Genomic DNA, 19,238 nt, shown 5'->3' on the forward strand with positions numbered 1-19,238 from the left:
ATCGCAAATAGAATACATTTTTTGAAAATCAGACAACGTGCATCGTAAATGGAATACATTTTTTGAAAATCATATCGGTTTCATACTATTAGCTAACATTATTCTAAAGTATGCTATATCTAATCATATAATCTTAGTTTTTATCTGTTAGAATAGATATAATCTAATCACGTACTCTAAATGTTTATCTAATTCTAGTTATAAAATCAAGCAATCATCAACTGGACAATCGATTTGAACAATTGTTGAATGAACATGAACATATTTATCAGTTTGGAATCGATTGATCTAAACAAGCCTTGGACATGTTGAATGTGGATCGATTATCAGTCAATAGGTTATACACAATACTCAATTGAGAGTAGGCATTAGACAATAATCTATTGAAGGGACAGTTGTGTTATCTAACAAAAAGGTTGCATTAGGTCTGATGCAACTTCACCTAATGCAGTTTTTTTTTTGTGAAATAAAGGTTGTCTTAGGCCAAATTTTTTGTAGTGATTAGCTTGTAGTGTGTCTTATTAGGGAGTCTCAATTATTAAGGAAACTCACGCAGCTTGCGACTCTTGTGTATTATTGGTTGAAAGATGTGATCGCTCGCCGAACAAGTCTATGATATGATGAAACCAATGACCAACTACCAAAAAATGGGGTAAAATGGTTGGTCCTTAGAAGTCCAATGGTATTGTGTGGGGCCTTTGAAGATAACACCATGACATTGAGATGTATTAAGTTAAACAATCCAAATCCGAGCATAGACAAGCTCGAGCTTGACTTGACTCTTTACACCCATAATAATATTCGATAATTAAAACTTATCCAATAAATAAACAAATAGAAAGTAATTTCTTTAGCCCATTCGCAGTTGCGGAAGGTCTACATATCTCCACATCAATTTTGCCAAAAAACTACCCTAAGAACCACTCCTAATCTCAACACACCTTTCATTTCTCTCTCCCACATCTCACAAAGCTTGTACGCATCTTCCACGTACCGTTTGTGACCACAAATACTAGCTACTCTCACGTGGTTCTATATTTAAAGCTGGTTTTTATATTAATCATGTTCATATTTTTATATTTACATACATATATTTATATATGTGTGTGTGGGTGGGTGGCTTGGTATCTCTAGAGGTGGTTAAAAAAACCGGTCGGCGAACCGGTTTGCCGGTTTAAACCGGAAACCGGTTTTTAAAAAAACCGGTTTTTTGTAAACCGGTTTGACCGGTTTACAAACCGGCGGTTTGTATATCGGTTACACAATTTGGATCCTAAACCGGTTTTTTAACCGATTTTAAAAAAAACCGGTTTTTTTTAATAACCGGTTTATTAAAAACCGGTTTTTTTAATAACCGGTTATTAGAAAAACCGGTTAACCGGTTTTTTTATAAACCGGTTTTTGACCGTTATAAAAAAACCGGTTAACCGGTTTAAAACCGGTTTTTGAACGTTGAGTAACGGCCATATAGCCGTTTTTGGTTATTTTTGACCTTTTTTTTTTTTTTCCCATTTTACCCCCACAAACATCTATATATAGCTTAGGTTGGGTATTGGTTAGATCACACTCGATTATACAACTCCAAACGCTCTAAACGTTTATTACATACGCGATTATTTTGTTATCTCACGCTCAATTATACCACATTACCACTCCATACGCTCTTATTTCGTAGTCGATTATCATGGCCTCCCAAAGTGCTGCTTCATCCGTCAACATGGGTGCCTCGAACACGGGAGAAACGGTCGTTCGGGTCATCCCCACGAAACGAAACCAAGATGTTTGGCAACATTTCGACCTATGCGAAATGTCTAACGGTACCCAAAAAGCTCGATGCAAACATTGTTTGAAGTTTTATGGCAAAGATGCAAACTCCACTTTAAGAGCGCATGTACAAAGGCCCTTTTGCAAGGCCTTGAAGGACGAATCGGGAAGTAGTTCGCAGCCGGAGATGACGAATCAAGGAACGGTGTTTACGTACGACCTTGAAGAGGTACGTCACCAGTTTTCAAACTTTGTGATTCAAAATACACTTCCTTTCAACCACTTCGACAACCCTCAATTCACGTCGATGATGCAAAAGTATGTTCAACCACGCTACCAACACGTAAGTCGTTCGACCCTTAGAAGAGATTGTCTTAAAGCTTGGAAAAACGCTAAATCCGAACTAATTTCATACTTTTCAAACTTACAAACTGGTGTAAACTTAACAACGGATGTGTGGTCGGTACCTAATGGTTCGCCCGACTCATACATTTGTGTGACGGCTCATTGGGTTGACCCCGGGTCGTGGCAAATGATGAAACGAACCGTTGCGTTTCAATTGTTTGATTACCCGCACACGGGCAGAAATATTTTTAAACTCTTGGATAAAGTCATTCGACAATACAAGATTGAAGATAAAATCTTTTCAATTTCGTTTGATAACGCGTCCAACAATACGGCCGCGGTTGGCCATTTAAAATTAAAGTATAAACCTATTTGTGATGGAGCGTTTTTTCATAGCCAATGCATTGCACATATTATCAACTTGGCCGTGCAAGATGGGTTAAACGTGATCGAAACGCAAAGAAACAATTTTAAAAGAATGTTACGAGATGTTTTTAGCAACAATAAAACATTTTCAAGATACAAAAAATTTTGTGATGAAGCTAATTGTCAATGGTTGGGGCCCAATTGGGATTGTCCAACAAGATGGAACTCGACTTGTGATATGTTTGAGAAAGCCATCCAACAAAAAGAATCACTAGTTGCGTTTCATCAAATAATGTCAAGTAGGGGTAAATGTGCACCGTACGATCCTAGAAACTGGTTATTGATTGAGATCGTTACGAAGGTACTTCAAATTTTTAAATCTTGCACAACAAGTTTATCCGGGGTTTACTATCCAACAAGCCCCATTGCTTTACCAAAAATTGCTGTCATGTGCACAAAGTTGGGTGAACTTCATTGTAGGGGTGCACCTTATTTTGATATGGGTGTAAAAATGAAAGAAAAATTTAGAAAATATTTTCAACAACTACCCGCTGTTTTGACATGTGCTGCTGCGTTAAACCCTTGCATAAATGTTGGTGGTGTTGAAGCTTTAATAGAAAAAATTTGTGATGAGCTAGAGTTAAACGACGATCAAAACCCCTATTATAACCAAACTTTAAAGAATGCTTTCAACACCACCTTGTCTAACATGTATGATGTTTACCTTACAAAATACGGGTCGTCTTCCCAAATTCATGACTCGTTAAGAGCTGTTGCCCAATCCCAATCCCAAACCGACCTTGAAATGGGGATGTACTACATGATTTGGGAAGACGCCGGTAAACGTCAAAAGGTAAACACCCCAAGCAGTGAACTTGGAAGGTATGGTGGTACCAACTTTGTGAAACACATGACTCCGGATGAATTTAGAAGTCTTGATTTGCTGGCTTGGTGGAGAGGTAAGGAGGATGAGTTTCCGATCCTCGCCGCCATGGCCAAAGATTTACTAACGGTCCAAGCTTCCACGGTAGCTTCGGAGTCTGCTTTTTCTGTTTCTGGCAGGGTTATATCGATTAGGAGGACTCGACTGACTCCACCAGCTGTAGAGATGTCTATTTGCTACAAGGATTACTTTGACGCTTTAGATAGGGCACAACATCAACGCTCACTCGAGGGGGAAATGGACTATGAGGCGGGCTTGTATGAAGACGAGGTCAATCAAGGACACACTCAACCAATGACCGATGAAGAAGCCGCGTACGACGATTACCTAAGGAATAGCTCGGGATCGGGTAGCGATGAAAATAATGAGTAAGAAACAGCAAGTTGTTAATGTAATCGTGTCTAAGCATTCTTTAATGTTTGTATTTTTGAGTTACGAATATGCGATAACGATTTAATGTTTGTATTTTTAATGTAAAAGCTATAAATGAAAGTTATGTATTTTTGAGTTACGAATATGCGATAACGATTTAATGCTTGTAGTTACCGGTTTGTTTATACTGTGAAAAAATAATGGTTATTTAAAAAAAAAAAAAAAAAAAAAAAAAAAAAAAAAACCGGTTAACCGGTTATTAAAAAACCGGTCTATAAAAAAACCGGTTTATTAACCGGTTCTAACCGGTTCCCAAACCGGTCGTAACCGGTTTGACCGGTTATGGTTTTCACGCACAAAAACCGGTTATTAACCGGTCCGGTTAATAACCGAACCGGTCTTTTTAAAAAAACCGATTTGTGCACCTCTAGGTATCTCTAGGCTCTAACAATTTTTTATAACACCGAACCCTAATCATAAACCAAACCATGAAATATGTAACATTTAAATCATGAAATGAAATGTGTATCGTTTTGAACCGACATCAATTCATACCACCAAACTTAGCTAGTTACCTTCATTATTTCGTTCGTTAAAACTATAAATAGCTTTAAATTGATGAAGTTGTTCAAATATTAAATATTTTAGGTCCTTGAACAACAAAAAGTATTATATAACAATAAATTATTTGTTTGGTATAGAAATAAAGTTGATTATTATACTCTTTCATAAGATAAGAAACGAGATGACCATAGATTGAATTTTATTTGTTACTCCTTCAAAATCATGTGAGTTATGTGTTGTGTTACCAATAGGGATGGGTCTAACGGTGCTAAAAGAGTTAGACAAGGTTTTATCCTTTTAAATTTTAAAGAACACGCGTTATCAAAAAATATATATTTTAGATATTGTTTAAGACGTTGTTAAAAAAAGATGTTGTATTAGCATGTATTTAGCACTACTCACTTTATATAATTCTTTGATTTTAAGCATTAAAACTAATTTTTGAAAATGAAAAAAACGTATATGTATGAGTCAGAGTGTCAAAAGACAAAGGGTTTGAGCCACAAACACGCTTGTCTTTGCAAAAATGGTTCAACATGTTACATATGCATCTACTATCTACTCATTTGTGTTGAAATGTTTTAGGTTTACCGACTACTCATATGTCTCGTCAGGGAGTCTCAACGATTAAGTAAAATCACACAACATAATCGGTTGCGCCTCTCATGTACCACTTGTCGAGAGATGTGGTCACTCCTAACGAGTCCATTGGATGATGAAACTGGTGACTCATGTAAATAAGTAGGACAAAATGGTTGGTCCTTGTGAGTCAAAATGGTGTTGTGCAATGAATGGATGACCTAGTGACAATGAGTTGTATTAACTATTATCCAAATCTAAGGTTTGGTGAGCTCAAGCGTTAATTGGCTCTGTACACTCATTATAATATTTGTTAATTTAAGTTGGTCAAATCAATAAAATAATAGGACGAAACTTCCTTAACCCATTGGTAGTCGAGGCCTCGAGGGAGGTCTATGGACCTCAACAATAGCTTTAACTAGAAAACTATTACATATCAATCTTTATCTTAACCAACCTCTCATTATTTATCTTTTATCTATTTCTCATAAAACCTTTAAAATTAGCTTCTCTATCACACCCACTTTACTTTACGTCTGCAATGATTAAAAGACATTTAAAATTATTTTCTTTTTTAGAGAGTAGTCATACAACGGAATCCCATGTGCCTCTCACGTACCACTGGTTAGGAGTTGTGGTCATTCACGTGACAAGTTCATGACATGATGAAACTAGTTACCCATATCAATATTCAAGATCGAGTGTATGACCCTCAAGTGACTAACGACATTACAAATAGCCTTTGAGGACTATCTTGTGACATTGAGTTGTCTTACATTAAACGACCAAAACTCAAGTCTAGATGAGTTCGATTTGACTCTTTTACATCCAATCAATAATCAAAATACGAATTAACTTTGTTAGACCCTTCATCAGTCGGGAAAAGTTTACTGACCTTTACAACAGGTCTGTCAAGAAAACTACTTTGCGAGCAAATCTCCACCAACCTCTTCTTTCTCTTTCATCTACCTCTCATAAAACATGCAATCATTTCTCACCGACAATCTCTAATACAATGTGTTGTGGGGTTTTGTTGGCCCCGAATTCATCCTCTAATATTACGCCATATTGTGACCCTGTTGTGGATAATGCCTCTGCCGGCGAGACATAAATAACCAAACCTTCATCCTTTCTCCCTTCGCCGGGCACTAGTGTTCTCACAGGAGGCCATCGCGCCAGGGGTGTTGTGGTGTTCTCGACTAATGTGGCCACGCCACCCTCTCTCCTCCACAGTCAACCGACCCTACTACACCTGGTATTCATGAAATGCCTAGCTGGCTGATCCAACGTACGAAAGTACAGGTACGTTACCTGTTAATAAGATCCAACGCTCACTATGCGTTCCCAACTAATCCATCGTTCCTACGATGGTGCAGCAGCCAGCAGTAGCATTTGCACTTTCACAATTCTCCACCAACCCCCATATTCACATACACACCTCACCTACAACTCTTACAATTTCACTAACAAACCTTATTACCTCTACCTAACCTACCTTCATCTTCACCAACAAACCTACAATGGAACTCGTAAGTCTCTTTAATAACTATTTATTTAGTAGTAGTAGTAGTAGTAGTAGTAGGTATAAACTCATTCAACTACATTATTATTATTATTATTATTATTATTATTTGTTTGTTAGGTAACACCTGCTATGGAGAGGATGGGAGGAAACGAAGAGATTTCGAGGAACTCGACGCTAATTTGTGCGCCGATAATGGCGGATACGGTGGATCAGATGTCGATTCAGATGAATTCGGCTAAATCCAGTGGAGCTGACCTTGTCGAAATCAGATTGGATAGCTTGAAACAGTTTAGTGCTCGTGATGATATCCAAACCCTAATTAAATTCAGTCCGCTTCCAACTATTTTTACTTACAGGTACTCTTTTCATATTAAATATTAATACATCAATCGCTTACTGTCTATGCAATTTAAATAGTTTTACTCGATTAGACACAATGTAATTAGTAAATGTTTTGTATTATGTAACCTATCTATCTCGTGTAAAACTGTAATCACAATTCACAAATATTAATACAAAGTAGGGGAGAGTAAGCCTTAACTGTTAACCGGAATTAACCGATAATCGAATTGCCACCGAACCGATTTAATTGATAAACGAGATTAATTGACGGTTATGGTTAACGTTATTTGATTAACTGATTAACTGATTAATCGATTATGGTTATGGTTATGGTTAAGGGCGTCGCTTAACTGAACCGAATTGAAAAAAAATTAAGACATGCTTAGGTTGAGATGAATATATGTTTATATGTATATGTGTAGATTACAGGTTTATGTGTCAATGTTGTAATGAAAAACATAGAGATTATGTATATATTAACATTCATTCAATTCCCAATTCTTTTTGCATGTTCTTCTAGTTCAAATTTTAGCTCAAACTTGACTTAATAGTTTCAACTGATTCTGTGTGCTTTTGCAGGCCGGCATGGGAAGGTGGTCAGTATGTTGGGGATGAACAGAGTCGACTGGCAGCTCTTCGATTAGCAATGGAGTTAGGTGCAGATCACATTGATGTTGAGCTAAAGGTTCCTTTATTCTTGATAAAACTAGGGTTGTTTTAAGCAAAAAAATAAAAATAGAAATAAAATCCATATGAAATGATTATTTGAACTCTAGGTTTTAACAAGTGTAGAGATTAGAGCTGTTAGATACAAACAATTACATCTAGTATCGGATTTCTCATTTCAGTTACTCAAATGTAGGCTGCTGATGATTTCAACAATTTGATCCTTGGAGAGAAGTCTACAAAATGCAAACTTATAGTTTCTTCCCACAATTACCAAAACACTCCATCAGTAGAAGAGCTTGGAAACCTTGTGGCCAGAATACAGTCAACAGGGGCTGACATTGTGAAGTTTGCAACAACAGCTGTAGACATAACCGATGTAGCACGTGTTTTCCATATAACTGCTAATTCTCAAGTAAGCGACCGTAAGTCATGCATCATAGGTTATAGAAATACATTCACCTGTTTTATTTAGTTTATTTAAGTAAAATGGTTAACCTTTCAGGTTCCAATAATAGCAATGGTGATGGGTGAGAAGGGTTTGATGTCACGAGTACTCTGCCCTAAATTTGGTGGATATTTAACATTTGGTACCCTTGAAAATGGGAAGGTCTCTGCACCTGGACAGCCTACAATTAGGGATCTTTTGGATTTGTTCAATTTCAGACTATTAGGGCCCGATACAAAAGTATTTGGTATTATTGGGAAGCCAGTTGGGCACAGCAAATCACCTATGTTATACAATAGAGCTTTCAGATCAGTTGGTTTTAATGGAGTTTATGTACATATGTTGGTGGATAACGTAAAGAATTTTCTCGAGACTTACTCGTCTACAGATTTTGCTGGATTCAGGTTGAGCTTGATCTATTTTGTTAGGACTAATATTTCAGTATGCTAGTTATTTCAGAATTAGTAAAATATTGATCGTTATTGGATGCAGTTGTACCATTCCTCACAAAGAAAGTGTAGTTTCATGTTGTGATGAGGTTGATCCAGTTGCAAAGGTAAGTTATATTGTTGATCATATAGAAATGATGAAGCAGATGAGATAATGTTTGATGATAAAAATAAGATTTTTTCTTATGTAATTTGTTATTGTTGTATCTAACAGTCAATAGGTGCAGTCAACTGCGTTATCAGGAGACAAAATGATGGGAAGTTATATGGTTGTAATACAGATTACGTAGGAGCTATTTCTGCTATTGAGGATAGTTTACGAGGTATTTTTCTTTATTTTCTCTTAGAAGTGGCATTATCGGCGGGCCACATCAAAACGTGTCGGGTTAGGTTAGCCTGCAAATAATAATGATCAATTTTTTGAACAAAAATATTGAAGCGGATGTATGCATTAAAATTAGACTTCAGGTGACTTTCAACCCGTTTGACCTGTTCCTTCTTAGCCGACTTTTGTTTGACCTATTTGAGATAAACCCCAATTGACCCATTGAATTACTATACTGTTTACAGTTTCAGGTGTTCAGAATGGTGCAAGCGGGTCCCCTTTGGCTGGCAGACTGTTTGTGGTTATAGGTGCTGGTGGTGCTGGTAAAGCACTTGCTTATGGAGCAAAAGAGAAGGGTGCAAGGATTGTGATTGCCAACCGAACTTATGGTTAGACTTCTAATACATGACTTAAGTTGCAAACATATCATCATATAAGGGGGGGTGTTTGGATGTGATTATGTGATATTGAATAATCAGAATCAGATAACCATGCGTGAGAAAATCGGGTTATAGAAGACATTGTTTGGATGTCCTTTCGCTGCTTGAAGTTGTAATAATCGGACTTGTTTTGATTGTTTTTGTAACTTCTTAGATAAAGTGACCAAAGTCAATTTTTTTTTTGTGAAAAAGAAGCCTTTTTGTTAACTGGTATGTAGCTGATTATTGTGACTCTTACGTCATAGTAACCAGTTGCAAAATGCAAATCCAAATACCCTTAAATGCATAATTTTCAGACTGCTTGTTTTTATTTTGTTTTATTCCTGCATAATAGGTCGTGCTAGAGAACTTGCTGATATAGTTGGTGGAGAGGCTCTTTCGCTTGCCGATTTAAACACTTACAAACCAGAAAATAACATGATACTTGCAAACACTACTTCAATTGGTATGCAGCCAAATATTAATGACACTCCCATTTCTAAGGTTTGATTATATACCATATTCATTTTATTATTATATGTTACATTTTTAATTCTTTTTCATTTTTCGTTTTTCTTTTTTGGCAGGAAGCTTTGAAGTCGTATGCACTGGTATTTGATGCTGTTTACACACCAAAAATTACCAGATTACTTCGGGAAGCAAGAGAATGTGGAGCCTTAATTGTAACAGGGGTGGAGATGTTTATAGGGCAGGCATATGAACAATATGAAAGATTTACAGGGTTACCTGGTAAGGTTTAATATATACCAAACGATGATGTGGAAATCTCTCTGTTTCCCTTTTTTAATGAGTTTTATTATACTTTTCAACTGCAGCACCGAAAGCATTATTTAGGGAGATTATGTCAAAGTATTGATCGTCTCCGTTATTCACCAAGGTATGTATATTCATATCCCATTTTTTATTATGATTTTTTTAAATTTTTATTACAATGGATAATATAAAATCTTACATTATTTCATACCTTTTCGGTTGACATGCACAGACAAAACGATTCAACTGTCACATATACTCATATAGTCCTATAATTATCCATGCTAGACAATAACCTAACATAAATTACTGACAGTTTGCTGTCTTATGGTGGATATAGAAACTGGAGGAAGCAAAGTGTATACACACAGGAAGCAGGATGGTGGTGCTTCCAATTCTTGTTTTTCGCATTGCTGTCAGTATTTTTGTTGTTACAAAAACAATAAATCTTTATTTGACAAATCATTGTTTCTACTCCTAAAATTGAATTTATTTTTGTTATATATTTTAAATATTCATCTGTTGGGTCATGTTTTTGCCACTTTATAGTCACCAAAAAGAGTTTTATAGATTTAAGAAAACACAACTTTTAAGAGGTAATGTAGTGATTCACTTCAAGTTTGAATTTTGTTTCTAGTGGTTTTCTATCATAGCATCTTGAAGGTCAATTGCCCAATAGAAATTGTGATTTAATTGATCTCATTGGTTTTCTGAGTATTCACAGGTCCCATGGGTTCTCATTGTCTATAAAACTGGTTTCTCATTGTCTATAAAACTGGTTTCATAATTAACTACTTAAGTATTTGGATTGGTATAAAACTGGTTTCATATGATTACAATTCAGTTTAACCAAATTTAAAGCTTTACTTACATCAGGAGTCTGCCCGTAAGTAAAAACCGATAACTCTTGACAATAATCTACGTACATTTTATTACTTTTTTTCAAACAACAAACATCATATTCACACATCCTTTAAACCTACTCATAAATCTACACCTTGTCCACTTGGGAATTAATGAGCACATTTTTCATACCCTTTGGTATCACTAGGCTATAAGCCGGTAATAATCTACATGCATGCTTGAAGCTTTGTTATACATCAAATTAAACTAATTTAGCAAGTGTTAAACCCTCTAAACTATAGTCTCTCAGCGTCAATTAACTTAGCATTAAAAATCATTCTGACACAGGGATGACAATCTGACAGTAAACCTCACTTCTAAGCAAAACGCTTGAGAGAGTGGTTTCTCTTGCTCATCGGTGTTTGCTCTAGATAACAAGTAAAAAAGAGTTGTAACTCTTTGAGTGGCTGGTCAATTATAATGTTGTTTTCTTTGTTGTTGGTAATATAAATCTAAAATTGAACCTATTTTGAATTTTGATGTTGGTGAGATACAAGAATTTTATTACTTTCGACTCGTATAACTTAGTTTTATTATAAAAAGATAAAAATAAAAAAAAGATATTAATTGAGAATAACTTTTTTCTAAAATACGAGTTATATAGACATATATTACTCATTATATACTGCTCATACTGACCTATACTACTCTTGTAGGGTTATAAGACCATCCGTAGTGCCTCTTCGATGTGGCGTTTTGGATCCGAAACGACGGGGATACACCGCCCCCGGCCCTTTCCTTCGGCGTTTTCGAAGAAGCGTTTCCCACAAAACGCTATTATGGCATGCATTTTGATAAAATTGTGTGTGGGGAGGGGAGAGAGGGGAATATATGTAGTTATTGTCGGAGAGTCGTGCGTTTTGCCCACTACGCCACTTTTTACAAAACTTTCAATTGATGACGGATGCCACATGGCGCAAAACACCTCAGGGTGAGACGTTTTGACTACACATGTCTAAGGTCTAAGGTCGTATAAAACATTGTCAACAACGTGTATGTTTGGCAAAACTAGCTGGTAGCTGTAAGCTGGAAGCTAAAGGCTGAAGGCTGTTAGCTGTAGCTTTTTAAATATATTTAGGTGTTTGGCAGAGTAACGGGAGCTTTTAACAAAATTAGCTGGGTGCTCGCGTGGTGCAGTGGAATGGGCACACAACCCAATATCAACCGCATAATCAGTGTCGGTACATGCTTCACCTGATGACATTGCATACATAACCTGAATGTAGACGTGTAATTCATGGAAAAGCAGTAAGCGTCTAACTGATGATGAAAATCAAGAAACAAAGCTGAAATATACATTAATTTCAAATAGATAATTTTTTAAACTAACTTATTTTGATATGAATCCCTTTCTGAACATGCACTGTTCTAATCTTAAACATGTTCTGACATGACCCTTTCGACTCAAAAGCGTACCGACACGAATCGAACTAATTTAACCCTTTTTGTATCGACTCGTTCTGACCCTAATTTGGTCTTACACGTGACTCAAGTTCATCTGACTCGACTCCTAATTTGGTCTTACACATGACTCGAGTTCACCTGACTCGACTTGTTACCGATCATAACCGATAATCACGTAGTATGTTAATTTTTTAAAGTTAAAGAAGTATAACAATATCATACTCAAATTAAAGAGAATAAAATGCTCGTTTTTATGATGTAATTTGTTTAAAAAATTATTAACGTATGAAAAAATTATGACCCCTAAAATGATCGTGGGGTACTTAGTTTTGAATAAGGGTTAAATTATAACTATTATATAAATTAACAAAAATTAATATAAGTTTAGATATCAAACTTCTAAATTCAAATATAAAAGCTTGTGGTTCAAATATGAAACTTTTCTACAAAATTTACTTCAACCAAAATATAAACATACCCAACATATCTGACATCTGTGGTCCGATGATGACACGTAAGAAAAAGTCACTCGGGTCAAACCATGCTATAAAAAAGGGTTTTTTCTAACAGAGTTGAAGCATAATGTTACCCCGCCAACAATTCTTGACACCCACCAAGAAAACATGCATACACCTCCTCAAAACCTGCAAATCCATGAACCAATTAACCCAAATCCAGACCCAGATCACCATTCTCGGTCTTACCCAAAACATCGACGTCATCAAGAAGCTCATGGCTTTCACTGCAGACCCATTAACCGGAAACTTATCTCACGCTCAAACAATATTTAATCAAATCCAAACCCCTTCACTCTTCGCCTACAATGTAATGATTAAAGCATACACAAAGAGTCATGGGTTCAATAAAGCTATTTCTTTGTTTTATCAATTGAGGGTTGATGGGTTATGGCCGGATAATTATACTTACCCACTTGTGTTCAAGTCAATTGGGTGTTTGAGAGATGGTTTAGCTGGTGAAAAGATTCATGGGTTTGTTGTGAAAGCTGGGGATGAGTCTGATTGTTATGTTTGTAATTCGGTTATGGATATGTACTGCGAGTTGGGTCGGGTTGGGAACGCGCGTAAGGTGTTCGATGAAATGCCTCAACGAGACGTGGTTTCGTGGAATGTGTTGGTTTCGGGGTGTGTTAGGTGTAAGAGGTTTGAGGAGGCGGTTGGGGTTTATTTGCGGATGAGAGATGATGGGACGGCGAAACCAGATGAGGCTACGGTTGTGAGCACGCTTTCGGCGTGTATTGCTTTGAAGAATTTGGAACTTGGGAAGGAGATACACCGTTACGTTGGTTGTGAAATTGGGTTTACGAATATAATTAGTAATGTGTTGCTAGATATGTATGCGAAATGTGGATGTTTAGATATCGCACGAGAGATTTTTGACGGATTGAAAGCGAAAAATGTGATTTGTTGGACAACGATGGTGTCGGGTTATGTGAATTATGGGCGGTTAGAGGATGCACGACGTTTGTTTGATGAAAGTCCCGTGAAAGATATTGTTCTATGGACGGCTATGATTAACGGGTACGTGCAGTTTAATCAAGTGGATGATGCAATGTCTTTATTTCAGCAAATGCAGATTTATAAAATCAAGCCGGATAAGTTCACAGTGGTGGCTCTTTTAACCGGCTGCGCACAAGTCGGGGCTTTAGAACAGGGGAAATGGATTCATGAATATATGAACGAACATAAAATGATAATCGATGCGGTATGTGGTACCGCTCTTATTGATATGTATGCAAAATGTGGGTGCATAGACAAGTCTTTAGATGTGTTTTACAGATTAAACGAAAAAGATACTGCCTCATGGACATCGATTATATGCGCACTTTCTATAAACGGAAAGCCTGATAAAGCACTCGAGTTGTTTTACCAGATGAAAGAATCTGGATTTAAACCTGATGATATCACTTTTATAGGTGTTTTAAACGCGTGTAGTCACGGGGGTTTAGTGGAAGAAGGGTGGATGCATTTTGAATCAATGAAATCATTGTGTGATATTGAACCAAAGATAGAGCATTTCGGGTGTCTGATCGATCTTTTGGGTCGCGCGGGGCTGTTAAAAGAAGCCGAAAAGGTTATTAACAAAATCCCTAAAGATAAAGATGATATTCTGGTTCCGGTTTATGGTGCTTTACTCAGTGCTTGTAGGTTATATGGTGATGTTGATATGGGTGAGCATTTAGCTGACCGGTTAAGTGAGATCGAAAACGGTGATTCGAGTATTCATACACTTTTGGCTAACATTTATGCTTCTGTTGGGAGATGGGAAGATGTGAAGAAAGTAAGAAGTAAAATGAGAATAAGTGGGATTAAGAAGGAGCCTGGTTGTAGTTCTATTGAGGTTAATGGGAACATACATGAGTTTTTAGTTGGAGATGCTTCTCATCCTGAAATGAAAGATGTTTATATTAGTTTGAACACATTGGCAAATGTGTCATATGCACATGAGATTTATGATGTGGAGTTGTGGACCTAGATTATATGAAATGAAATGATTACTAACTATAAGTTTATGGCAAACTCTTGGATTTGGCCCCATGTCTATATGAGTTGATAAGATTTCGGTTAGAGTTCTGACAATTTCGACTTATTTACTTGTAGCAGGCGGAACAGGTCAATGGGTTAAAATGGCTTGGGCTAAATGATCTACTATAGCTGATATCATTTGTCACAAATTTATCTCAATAAACTCATCACAAGACATTTAATCTCGATCAAGTCGGACTTGCTACTTTTCAAACGCGTAATGGGGAAGATTGGGTGATGTTCATGTAATTGTAATCAATACATTTTTGTTTTTAATTTATGTATAAGTTTCATTATTTATTATATGAATTCATTACATTATATACGTGTATTATGACTATTTGAAAATGCCTTTCTTGCAGTTTATGCATGTATGAATAGTGTATGGTACATGTGAATATTAATATATTATCATATTATTTATGACTACAATAATAAAACATTTATGACTACATATGCATGTATGAATAGTGTATGGTACATGTATGAATTGTTTATATTATCATGTGAATATTAATATAATGCCTTGCTTGCGGTGCGCGCATATAATGTATATATGTGTGAACCCTCGGGTGGACAAAAGTAAAATTGCACTAATTTTGACGTTATTTTACTAATTTTGTGAAAATAACGTTAAAAGTGATGGAAGGTTAATCAGGCATCATGTGGTGGCGTTGATAGCCGAAAGACAAGGGTACATGCACCAATCAGCCGGCGTCCCGATGATTGAGTGCTATGTGCCTTATGTAATATGTCCAAGGCTTGATGCAAAACTACTATCGAGCCGGGGGGTCTCACCGGAAGCAGCCTCTCTATCCCCATGGGGTAGAGGTAAGGCTGTCTACATCTTACCCTCCTCAGACCCTACCATAGCTTTGCTATTGGTGGGATATACTGAGTACGATGATGATGATGATGATGATGATGTGAATATTAATATATTATCATATTATTTATGACTACAATAATAAAACATTTATTTTTCTAAAAGAGAGGTGGGAGGGGAGGAGGGTTCTGAAAACAGCCTCAATATTAAACAATGTCTCAGGAAAGTCAAGGATGGTCATTTCACAGCTGCAGTCAAGGTATTATGCTCAAGTGGGGTTGCCCCTCTCGGAGATTCAACCATGAAAGCCCTCATTGATAAACACCCAGTGGTGCCGCCTCCGTCCTTGCCTTCTAGCTCTGTCGCCCTGCCTACTCTCTCTGTGGATGGGGACTGTGTGCTTAGATGTATCCGATCATTTCCTAAAGGGACCTCATGTGGGAGAGACGGGATGCGGGCGCAACACTTGTTGGACGCTCTTAGTGGTGAGGGATCAGTGACTTCCATGGGTCTGCTCTCAGCCATCACTGAAGTCGTCAACTTATGGCTGGGGGTGTGTGCCCCAAGGTGCTCGCTGAGTTTATTGTTTCGGCCCCCCTTACCCCTTTATTAAAGCCGGATAATGGAATTCGGCCCATTGCTGTGGGGGCTATCTGGCGTAGGTTGATTTCTAAAGTGGCTATGAAGATGGTTGGGAAAGAAATGACTCAGTATTTAGGGGACTTTCAGTTTGGGGTAGAGACCCCTAATGGGGCAGAGGCGGTGCTTCACAGCGCGAACCGGTTTCTTAACTCCTTTCACGCGGACGGTTCTTTAGCTATGCTTACCGTGGACTTCTCCAACGCCTTCAATATGGTCGACCGCACAGCCCTTCTCCAAGAGGTTCATCATCATTGCCCGTCTATCTATCTATGGGTCCAGTTCCTTTATGCCCAGCCGGATAGGTTGTACGTTGGTGATGACTGTATAGGGGCTACTACTGGGGTTCAGCAGGGAGACCCCCTTGGGCCCCTCCTCTTTTCCTTAGCATTACACCCTCTTGTTCTCTGGGTACAAAATGACTGTAACCTCCCATTTCATGCTTGGTACTTGGATGATAGGACTATTATTGGTGGTGCCAACGAAGTCGCTAAAGCCCTAGACATTATCAGCTCGGAAGGGCCATCATTGGGGCTGCAACTTAATATTAAGAAAACCGAGTTTTTTTGGCTAGCGTGTAATGGGGTGAAAGTCAAAGATGGGCTTTTCCCTAGTGAGATTGGTAGACTAGAGAGAGGGGTAAAGCTCCTTGGAGGGGCTGTTAGTCGAGATCCCTACTTTATTAAGGAGTTGGCGAGGCGGGGAGCATCTCGTGCGGTTGATCTTATGAAACTCTTACCTTGTCTTAGGGATCCCCAGATCGAACTCCTCCTGCTTAGGTCTTGCATGGGGGTTGCTAAGTTGATTTTTGGGTTACGAACATGCCACCCTCATATGATGGATGATGCGGTATCATGTTTTGATAAGGGGCTTCGAGAAGCCATCGAAGACATAATTGTATGTGGAGGGCCGTTCTTTGGTGATCTTCAGTGGCGACTTGCATCTTTACCGATGCGCTTGGGGGGTTTAGGCCTTCTTTCGGCTCATGATGTTGGGGTTTACGCTTTTGTAGCGTTGAGGGCTCAGTCTTGGAAGCTACATAATCACATCTTAAGGAATAGCGGAGTTGTCGACCTGGACTCAGACTACGTGCAGGCCCTGGAACGCCTAAATGGCGCTCTCCCAGATTTTGACATTGGCGGTTTCTCCAATAAGGACACCGCCCCACCAAAGCCTCAAAAAATCTTGGCGAATGCCCTTTTTGGCAAAATCGCTCAGAGCCTGGGAGATGTTTTTGGATTGTCCCCCGACAGAAGGCGGTTATTGAATGCTTACAAGGTCCTCATGCCCAAGATTTTCTGACCGTTATCCCGATTGATAGCTTGGGCCAAAGCATGTCTGCGGTCGAGTATAGGGCCATTCTTAAGTACCGTTTGATGGTCCCAATGTACCCAGAAGACAAAACATGTCCGATCTGCCGTAAGACTTGCCTGGATAAATTTGGAGAGCATGCGGTTCATTGCAAGGAGATGCCTGGGTTCATATACCGACATGATTGGGTGCGGGACGTTCTTTGGGACATCTTAAGGCGAGCTGGGATATCAGCTAAAAAGGAAGCCCCCATAAACTTCCTTACAGTCCCAACGGAAGGGAGATCCACTCTACGACTGGCAGATTTGCTCGTCTTTGGTTGGGCCGGGGGAAAACACGCTTGTGTTGACCTCACATGGGGTATCTCCTTTAGCTGGTTTGAGGGATAATGGGTTTGTAGCTGGGCAAGCAATGAAAAGGGCTGAGACGAAGAATGTGGAGAAACATGCTAAAGTCTGCGAAGAGAACCAACATGTTTTTGTCCCTCTGGCTTTTGATACCTTTGGCTCATTGGCACCGGAAGCTATCCGTTTCCTAACCAGGGTCCAACAGGTTGTGCATAGCAATGTGTCGACTCCAAAGGGGCAGGGGTATGTCTTTAGCAGGTTAGGGTTTGCAATTCAGAAATGGATTGCGGCGCAGCTTGTTGTCCGCCTACCTGCTATGTTGATGTAATATCTATGTTTTTTTAATGAAGAAAATACTTGTTATAAAAAAAAATCTATCAATATATACTTTTTATGTATAAAATTATAACGGAATTTAAATGTAGTCTTACGTATTTAAGTGTTTAAACATGGTAAAAATACACAAAATGGTTTTTCGAAGTAATTTTGATTTATTAAAGTCACTAAATTGTCAAATATTCAGGTACATATGAAAAATTTTAAAATAACAAACCATTAAACTTTAAATTGATTAAATTTGGCAAAATAACATTCAAAATGTTATAAAAATATCACTTGTGGCGGCACAATGACTTTCAAGTGGTAGTCGACGGTATGGTTTCCCGGATAACACCCAAAACAAACTCTAAAGTCAACGTAGGCCCAGTTAAAACAACATAATCTGGTAAGAGTGAGACAACTAAGCCTCCAAATTGGAAAGTGTGGTGAGCCAAACACAAAAAGAAAGTCGCTGTTATACAAAAAAAATAAATATATATTTTATTTAAACAATTTTCTTATAATCTTTTAACAAGTACATGTACTTTAAAAAACTTTATACATAAACTCTATTACAACAAATTTAAGTAAAGATTTTCATATAAAACAAAAAATATATTTCCTTTCATTCCAGCTGTTTTTATTTTAATTTTTTTAACGGCCAACCAAACCTTTTTTTATATACATATACAACTAGTTTTTATCCCCCGTATTACGGGGGCTGTTATATATTATTTGTTTTTAATATTTATTTATTTTTTAAATTTTTATCATTTTAACTGTATGAAAGTTAATAATATACTTATGGTTTAATGATTAATTATTTCACTAATAAATGAGATGTAATAACCCGGTTTAAAAGTTATATGAGTTTGATGAGACCAAAGACCTGTTTATTTTTTTACTACAAATTAGTTTTTTAATTATAAATAATATACATATATATATTTTTAAATAAATTAGATATTAATTTTTACTATATACATATTTTATAGGACTATTATATCAAATATTTGGTGAGATTAGTTTTTAATTTAATGAGATGTTATAACCCGTTTAAGAAATA

General features: G+C 37.4%; 1 protein-coding gene and 1 pseudogene across 1 annotated transcript; both read left to right on the forward strand.

The window, feature by feature from the left end:
• Positions 1–6,393: 6,393 nt before the first annotated feature.
• Positions 6,394–10,155, forward strand: LOC143626222 (bifunctional 3-dehydroquinate dehydratase/shikimate dehydrogenase, chloroplastic-like). The gene is made up of 11 exons (XM_077096369.1): positions 6,394–6,462; positions 6,576–6,814; positions 7,380–7,485; positions 7,663–7,881; positions 7,972–8,318; positions 8,407–8,470; positions 8,578–8,686; positions 8,934–9,077; positions 9,463–9,611; positions 9,695–9,857; positions 9,944–10,155. The coding sequence occupies exons 1-11, from the start codon at positions 6,454–6,456 to the stop codon at positions 9,982–9,984; spliced, it is 1,590 nt and encodes a 529-aa protein (XP_076952484.1). The 5' UTR covers positions 6,394–6,453; the 3' UTR covers positions 9,985–10,155.
• Positions 10,156–12,696: 2,541 nt separating this feature from the next.
• Positions 12,697–14,743, forward strand: LOC143626153 (pentatricopeptide repeat-containing protein At1g31430 pseudogene; annotated as a pseudogene).
• Positions 14,744–19,238: the final 4,495 nt, after the last annotated feature.

This window comes from Bidens hawaiensis, unplaced genomic scaffold (genome assembly GCF_021521415.1).
Source record: "Bidens hawaiensis isolate Kalapana, Puna unplaced genomic scaffold, B.hawaiensis_p1.1 tig00004283_1, whole genome shotgun sequence".
NCBI lineage: Eukaryota > Viridiplantae > Streptophyta > Magnoliopsida > Asterales > Asteraceae > Bidens > Bidens hawaiensis.